General features: G+C 40.1%; 1 protein-coding gene across 1 annotated transcript; it reads left to right on the top strand.

Annotated features, from left to right (window-relative positions):
* The first annotated feature begins 5,340 nt into the window (after positions 1-5,340).
* LOC121730740 (probable serine/threonine-protein kinase DDB_G0282963) lies at positions 5,341-8,494 on the top strand. Its single transcript, XM_042119886.1, has 2 exons — positions 5,341-5,394; positions 5,719-8,494. The coding sequence occupies exons 1-2, from the start codon at positions 5,383-5,385 to the stop codon at positions 8,458-8,460; spliced, it is 2,754 nt and encodes a 917-aa protein (XP_041975820.1). The 5' UTR covers positions 5,341-5,382; the 3' UTR covers positions 8,461-8,494.
* Positions 8,495-9,276: the final 782 nt, after the last annotated feature.

Genomic DNA, 9,276 nt, shown 5'->3' with positions numbered 1-9,276 from the left:
CGATCTCCCTTAGAAACAACTGTACCAACTTTCAAAACTGCACGAATTATTCGGTCTAATCGTCGACTTTGAAACTAATTTTCTTAGACTAATATTACGGTATTGACACAACAAAGTCAGACTAGTTTAAATACTGGTCAATATATGTATCTGGTATGGCTGCATGTTCGATTCTACAAAGTCTACAACATTCATAAATGGAAATTGTAATTATTATTATTTGAATATGTTTTAAGCTATATTCTCATTGAATTTTAATTGAATATTGGTTCGAATTCTATAATATTATACTACATTCTTCTATTTGTACCTGTAAATTAAGCTGCCATAAACACATCACTAACTTTCAGGTGCTCCATCACATAATAATATTAATTAGGTTTATATTTTTATTTTTAAGATTTGTTATTACAAGTAGCACTGTGTTAACTTTTTAGTTCTATTGTAAATATTTAAAAAAATGAACTTAGTAGTTAGTCTTCGTTTTATCTTTTGATTGTAAACTTTTCAAACGCTAATGTTTCAGCCATAATAATGATAATCACTCAGGAATCACACTTCTTTAAAAAATATAATATAAAATCATAAAGTTAATATACCTAGCGGAATAGAGAAACAATGGCCTGAGCAAGAGAGATGTCACTATCAGTAACACTGCGTGGTAAAAAGCGACGTGTGATACTTGACAGCAGCACTCTTTTTTTGACGTCCAGTCGGCACGTGCCGCACGTTGACAATTTAATCTCATAGAAATCATGTTCAATCATGCTTGTGTAAGTGTATACGTACACATATTTTTACACACAGATGAAACCAATAATCGGTTTCGTTTGACAGCTCGAGATTGTTGCTCTGTTCCGCTAGGTATATATTAAATTTATGTATAAATCACAGAAAATTTAAAGAACTGAAAAAAGATACATACAGCCGAACGTATTACCTCCTCCTTTTTGGAAGTCGGTCAAAAATGATGATCTCTGATCACTTTTAATCATTGTTGAAAATTAAAAAAGGTAATAAACAATCTTCTTTCGTGTCTCCATAATGTTTTTGGTATGTTTTTTAACAAATAGTCTATTAAACAGCATAATGGAATGTCGTTGCAGTGATATAATAGGATTATGAACGATCGTTTTTGTCGTCCAAGCATTTTAAAAGTAACTACTAATTTTAAGTGACATACTATTGGAGCCGTTGGCTGGTTTTATTGTGATTGTGTTCTTTTGTAAATGAAATTATTAAGTAATAAAAAATGTAATATTTGAAAATTGGAAGTGTTCTTTCTTTAAAAATTCTCAAATGTGCAACTCAAGAGTCAACTACCTACAAGGCCATGGACGCTCTACAATCCTTACTAATATTGTAAATGCGAAAGTCTGTCTGTCTGTTGAGGTAACACGCTTTATACGGCTGAACCGTTTAGATAAATCTTTGATATACTTACTTTGAGGGACAGGAAGGGAAATAGGATGGTTTATGTTGCGGAAAATTTTTGACGTAACGGAGTTGCCACCTGCGGCCTGCGGGGGAACATAATATTATAATAATACCCCCCACACCGGTTTCGGTGCTGGTGGCCGGTTTCATTGAAACCAGGCCACCGGCACCGCAGGAGTAATTTATAGTGCCCAAGTGTGTGCGCAGTAGACAAGAGCACTCTCTATTCCTTTACTCTCATAACCCAGTGGGACGGAAGACCGACACGACTGGCGAGAGACCAGGCGCAGGACCGACTTTTTACATGCCCATCCGACGCATGGATCCAGTGCCGTAAATAGCTATTTTGGCGCCCTGTGCGAGCTTCATAACTGCGCCCTAGTTTTTTTAAATTAGGTATTATAGGTACCCAGAGCAATGTTAGTATAGGCCTATTTTGTTCCATTCAGGGTGATAAAATAAAACTTGGTATTAGTAGACCAATTACAATAATAATAAAATGATATTAAGTTTACTAATATTTTGGAAATTATTAAAAAAAAAAAAGTTTTGTCTAGTTTAATAAATAGACTTTTTGATGTTACTGGCATGTAAGTATAACGTATTGTTGGGGTCGATCACTAGGGGCGCAGCGGGAACTTATCAGGAGCAAACCAAAATAATAATAGTACTGGTAGTAGGTCTGGCCATTCTTGCGCCCCCGAGAGTCTATGCCCTGTGCCTGGGCACCGGTGGCACCGCCATATTTACGGCACTGCATGGATCATCTTACTTGTCAGACAATCAATCAGGTGATCAGCCTGCATTGCCCCAATCAAACTTGGAAAAAACATGTTTCCAACGCGGGAATCGAATCCACGACCTCCGAGTTAAGAGCCATGCTCTTAACCAATGGACCACGGAGGCGTACATAATATAACATAGTTACAGTACTGTACAGTGTATAAATTTTCGCCGAACTGTACTCTGGAGTACTTGAAGACGTAGGTGGATACTGGATAACCTAATCTTAGGCCCGTATAAATATTCGGTACGTAAGATGCGACCCGATCTCAAGACGCGATTCGGCACTGTGATTGGTCCAAATTTTGACAGCCAACCAATCACAGGGCCTGACCGTGTCTTGAGACCGAGATGCATCTTGAGTACTGATTATTTATACGGGCCTAAGTGGATAACCTATAACTTAAATTTTTTTTAAATGTCTTTAATTGTTTGCATCTCATGTCGTTTCCTCAACTAGGTCTACTGCTACGGAACGTAATTCCTAGATCACAGTAACCCAACACTCGACTTTCGCAGCTCTATTGCTTTCAGACGGTCATGGTGTGCGCGCAGCCCGGCAGGAACCCACGGCGAAAGTGGATTTGTTTTCATCTGTATAGTCCGTGATAATTGCAGAGCTCTGTGCAAAATTTACCCGACACAACTGAACAACCCCAGGGTTTAAGGGTTGCTAGGTTTACCTTTAGGCTAAACTGAAATGCCCGCTTGGTTCGGTTTAGCCTGACATTTGTATAAAAACGGCCAAGTGCGAGTCGGACATGCGCACGAAGGGTTCCGTACCGTTATACAGCAAAAATCTCAAAAATTGTTTTTTTTGTATGTACTTACCTTTAATTTTTTTAATAATTAAATATATTTTTTTAATGAAATACTTAAGGGGGCAAACGAGCAAACGGGTCACCTGATGGAAAGCAACTTCCGTCGCCCATGGACACTTGCAGCATCAGAAGAGCTGCAGGTGCGTTGCCGGCCTTTTAAGAGGGAATAGGGTAATAGGGGAGGGTAGGAATGGGAAGGGAAGGGAATAGGGGAGGGTAGGGAAGGGAATAGGGTAATTGGGCCTCCGGTAAACTCACTCACTCGGCGAAACACAGCGCAAGCGCTGTTTCACGCCGGTTTTCTGTGAGTTCGTGGTATTTCTCCGGTCGAGCCGGCCTATTCGTGCCGAGCATGGCTCTCCCACGTAGAAATTTAAAGAACACATATAATCAAGGAATTTGTAAAAATTTCAAGAGCCTACCTGTTACCATTATTCATATCGAGCAAAAAAGGCCAAAAAATCCATACAACAAAAGTTGTTGTTTGGGATATGCCCTCCTTAAAATATATAAATTATATTTAGTTCTTAGTAAGTATATGTTGTTGTTATAGCGGCAACAGATATAATTTAATAAGTCTAGCTATAGCGGTTCTTGAGATACAGCTTGGAGACAGACAGACAGACGCACATACAGACAGACGGACAGACATCGAAGTCTCAGTAATAGAGTTCCGTTTTTGTCCTTTGGGTACGGAACCCTAAAAATGCCGAAAGTCTCTCTAAAGTCTAAGCTCTACAGTACTCTACACTCTCAGTAAGGCACTGACGTAGTACGTACGGTAGCGCCTGTACAATTTTTTTTTTTGTTTTATTGAAACAATTCAACATCTTTAAATAGATATTTTACTTCTAATTAAGTGAAACTGTCTAAGTAAGACTTTCATATTCAATAATTATAATATAGATTCAAAGCTCTACAAAAGCCGGACTCCCTTTAATTTTGGCCGGACACGTCGCAATTAAAAGTCTGACTGTGTCCTGCTTTATCCGGAAACCTAGTGACCATAGGTACTTAGTCATAAAATACCTACTAACGCGATGTTTACCTATTACAGGCTGTCCTTGTCGGATATGTCGAAAAAGTGACTGGACAAACGACAACTACGGTAGTCGCTAACTTTAATAGAAATTAGCATGAAAGATTGGGATTATAATTCATAATAATATCTCGGGTGTTTGGGCAGCAACTCACTTTTTGTTGTCACAACATCTAAAGGCAAATGGTGGAGCAGCATAAAATCTAAGGAAATCGGAAAATGTCGGATCTACTGGCCGCCACACCGACTGGGACCTCACCGTTCAAAACATTAATATTATTATTATGCAATTTATAAAACAATAAATGTATATATTTATTTATTATATGTATAACATATTATACTCTATTCTATTAAATATATATATACACATATGAAAAAAAAAATGTCCATGGCGTGATGGACCACAATTAATTAAAATTCATAATATTATTTCAATTATCCTTGGTGCGAAAAATCTAAATAATAAAATAACAAAAAAAGGATATGGACGAACAGTCTATAGACGGCCCCAATTTTATAAAAAAAAAAAAAACTCACTTTTTGTGAAGATTTACTTTTCTTCGCGAAAAGAGGTCACCCTGGACTGCTTCATTCACGGAAAATACATCTAAATTCTAAAACTCTTGTAGGCAAAGCACATACAAAGGCCTGAGGCAATGTGATGGCTCAAAAGTCAAAGCTCAAACGAAAAACCATGAATCGGTTATTTCAGTTTTTAAAGCGAAGCAGAAAGTCTACGTAAACGAACTGCTTTTAAGACTCGCTCAAATTATAGTGTTCCTATTGCACCAAGCCGCTGTAGGGTGCAAGTCGCAAGTCTTATGAAACGTGTAGGAGTCACGTCGCCATTGTTTCGAGAGCATTGGTTAGTCATGGTGCGCAGTGGTTCAAAAAGAGGTGCCAAAAACTTCAGCCCGATCTTTCGTGCCTACTGTTTTTGCAGCTTAATTTTTTCTGGCTCCATTTCTTTTGATTTACAGCTCAGCACGCTTCACCAATTGCAAATTATGTAGATAGTGGATACTAAAACATAATTAGCATGCGTAAGTTCGCTCGACGCAGGTATTTCCTGTACTTATAAAATGCAATTAATTGAAATTTTCCGGCCCGGTTGATCTGAATCGTTGCTTTGTGTATAGAATTATGTCTCGGGTTGTATTGTGGAGCCTCATCTAGCGGCGGTGATATAATGTCGATGGAAAAGTGGTGTCTGCGAGTGCCGAGTGCGCAGGCGCCGCATAAAAGTGAGCGCGGTGTCGGCGCGGGCGCAGTGCCGCTATACTTATCGACGAACCCACTATGGGGAGAGAGGTACCTATTTTATTTGTTTATAAATAAAATATAATCTGTAAATTAATTAAGATTAAAATCTACAACCTAACTTAATATTCAATATTTTAATTAAAAGTGACCAAAAGATTTATTTGAAATTTTAATTATAAAATCTTAATAAATGTTTACTAGTTTGTGACTGAAAAATTTAAATTTCAAGTTAACAAAAGTTTTAAATTATGATTTTTAAGTTCCAATTATAAATTAAAGGTCCGGAGTGTAAATTTTTGTGTATCTGTGGGCGTTATTCCCAAATATATTTTTCTCTTACAAGCATAATCCAACAATGTGTTTTATTTCCAGGCGTTATTGACTGTGCTGAGTTGTTTGATTCTCAAGAGTGAGTCAGTTAAAGTGATAAACGTAGCGCGACCGCTGGTGGACAATGTCGCCGCAGCCTCCCGCCTGTACCGCAACGTCCAGCTCGGCGTGTACGCCAGCAACGCGCCCTACACGCCCTACGCGGCCTACTCCTTCCAAGTACCCAGCTTCGCCGCGCCGAAGGGCAACCAGGTCGTTCCGGTCAAGGAGGAGAAGATAGTGATCCAAAACTCCAACGGATTCCTGAAGGACTCGTACGGAAACACGTACCACGAGACACCGCAGTCGCTAGCGTACAAGACGATCTATCCGCAGCAGTACGTTCAGCTCCAGAACCTGCCCGCCCACCTCAGCCAGCCGCTCGGAATAAGCCCGAGCTACCAGTTCAAGCAGGGAACCCCGCACTTCTTCGGCCCCGCCCAGTACACGATACAGTCGAATGTGCAGGGATTTTCGACCAATGCGCCCCGTTACACGATATCGCAGCCGATTATTTACGGTAGTAATGCTGGAAGTGGTCTGTCTCTTCAGTTAAATCAAGCGCCTAAACAACAAACGCAGCAACCCTCGAATAGTAAGGATATATACGTGGAGACACACTCTAGTGAAAATCCAAGCGAGACGAAGTACCACCGACCGGAGCAGCTATCGACGCCCGCTTCGTATACCACAATCACCAACGAGCCTACGACAAAACAAGCTCAAACAGCGCAGACAAAAACGGTTCCTAAGAAATTGCACTTTGAAAAAGAAATGTCTTTCGTTACCGACGTGAATGGCCAGAAAACTGAGGTAAAAATTAAGACCAAACCACCGTTACCTCTGTTAGATATTAGTTTACTGGAGCCCCTGACCTTCGACAACCCGCTTGTGCCCCAAGTGCAACACTTTTTGCCGCGGATTCATGATGCCACTTATCATAAGCTGCCGAATGTACACCACGCGAAGAAGCACCAAAAGGAGTTTGTTATACAAAATACTAAAACATATGACTCTAGTTCCCCCAAATCTCCGAAAAGAAAACACAAGAAGACGAAGCCCCACAAAGACGATGACGATGACGACGAAGACGAAGTTCATCCGACACCTTCAATTAAAGTTAGCGGCTCACCTAATAATGGTCCGGAGTTTTCGTACGAGATAAATTCTCCTAATTACAAAGAAACTTATTCGGAGCAGAAAGTAAATTACAACAAAGAAACTGAATCTGAGCCGGTACATGTGAGCTATGAAAAACAAACTGAGAATGAACCTGTTAACTATTCTTACGAAAAACATACAGAAAGTAAACCGATACATTACAGCTATAGTCACGATTCGAGCAAACCTGAGGAGATTAAAGAATCTCATTATCACCACGAGGAGGAACCGAAGCAGCTAATTTTTGATTTTACTTCTAGTGAAGACAGTAATTCAGGCGAAGATGAAAAACCGCATAAGGAGGAGCGCAATGCTTCCCCACATTCACACAAAGAGCGTTCTCATAATCACTCATCAGGGTCCCACGATTCTGGCAGAAATCACCATAGCCACAAACACAGGAATCAAAATGATCATAAGGAGCAGCATCATGAAAGCTGGAAGCATCATCATCCTAAACCTAAAATAGAGCACAGAGAAAAACCCAGCAAAAATCATGAAAACAATGAAAACCATGGAAACGTTGGCTACAACGAACATTCGAGTTCCAAACCTAAACATGTAGAGCAACATTTCCAACCGGTCAGCTTAGAATATGAAGAAGATATTACTGTTCTGCCCAAGCATAGGCCGCATAGTAATTCCAATGACGATCGACATGAAAAGCACAATGACAACGAACATAATAAGCATCACTCGCATGCTACCAAAAGCTACAAGCCTCACTTCCATAACACTCAGTATTCGTCCTCCCCATCAATTCACGAAAAATCCAAGAGGATAGTTATCAAGGAGGATTCCCCCGCGACCGACGACAATCAGGAAAATTTTATGGATGCCATGATTAAGCAGCAGGAGGAAAACGAAGAAAATTTTGAAAAGGCTTACAAAAACGCCGCATACGGTTTTCCGGCTTACGATCGACCCGTAGATGTCGAGAAAGACATCTACAATCCCGAATCCTACGGCTCATCAAATTATCAAACGCATTTCGACGCCGAAAACAGCCCCCTGTCGCAGTATCAAGCGCAGGGCGACGAATTCCCCCAGGACACGAGAGCCAGCTACAAAGATGCAAACGACAAGATGAAAGAAGAGTACTTTCTCGATTACGCAATAAGCAGACCCACGAGTATACTAGATAGATTCAAGGACAAGGAGAACTACTACAAGATATTCGAAAAACAAAAGCCGCAGAGGTACTACGCGAAGCCCGACGACAAGAGAAACGGCGCGTACACCCTGCAGCCCACGTACAGCTTCGTGATGCCGAAGAAGCACGCCAACGCGAAACTGACGGTGAGTCCGTACATATACGAGTACGACTACTCGAAGGAGGCGCCGAAGAAGGATAACTCGCCGTACGCGACGCAGCCCTTCCAGAGGTACAAGAGCAACACGCAGTTCGTGGAGCCGCAGTTCCAGTACGGCTTCGAGCCGATCTCGATACCGCGGCTGCTGGACAGCGAGCTGGCCGCCATGGCCAGCAACGACAACATCGAGAGCGAGAACCCGGGGACCAGGAAGAAAATATACAAAGAGAACTTCTACATTAAGAAAACGACGACGGCGAACGGACGGTGATCATAGTACATACGATTAATTTATTGAACCCAATACCAATGCTAATTTAAGATAAATTAATAATTATTGTTAATAAATGTTTTTGTTATTTATATTATTAATCGGATTATTGCGTAACGCGACTTTCGCTATCGATGTGTTACGTGACGATCGTTTCTTGCGCCCGTTCCGATGAAAAAGAAAAACCACCGCGCTTTAAAAGCAGCGACCGTTAAGTAAAAAAACTGCAGCATGCAATCAAGAGAGCTATTCTGAAATAATGAACTTCTTGTCGATATTTAGTAACACCTGAACAAATAAAGCAAATAATAAAAACAACGACAAGAAATTGCGACAAAGTCAATAGATATCGCTTTTAGTGTTTGTCAATAATAAATAATGAATGGGCCTAAAATATCATTCTTTTTTTTAAATTAATTAAATTAAAAACAGATTTAATTGAGAAATTGAGATAAAATTTGTAGATATCTTTGTTATTATAGGTACCTACTCAATGTTATATTTGTTTATGCACGAATGCACTGCATCGCATTTCCCTTGCCGGATGCAGTGCTAATAAGTCAACCAAAACATTACGTATGTAATGGGTAAAAGTAGGACAGGAAATAAAAGAAATGCTCTATTATATAAGTGCTAGGCCAATTGATATCTATCATTATAGTTTTTCATACAAAATGATGTAAATGTAGAGCTAATAGGAATTCTACGCAGCCTTATAATATAATATTATACTAGCGACCCGCCCAGGCTTCGCGCGGGTATAAAATATACAGCCTATGTCACTCATTGAAAAAATGATTAAAATCGGCCAAGTGC

This window comes from Aricia agestis, chromosome 9 (assembly GCF_905147365.1).
Source record: "Aricia agestis chromosome 9, ilAriAges1.1, whole genome shotgun sequence".
Taxonomy (NCBI): domain Eukaryota; kingdom Metazoa; phylum Arthropoda; class Insecta; order Lepidoptera; family Lycaenidae; genus Aricia; species Aricia agestis.
Note: the sequence above shows the minus strand (reverse complement) of the source record. Positions and strands in the feature narration are given on the sequence as shown.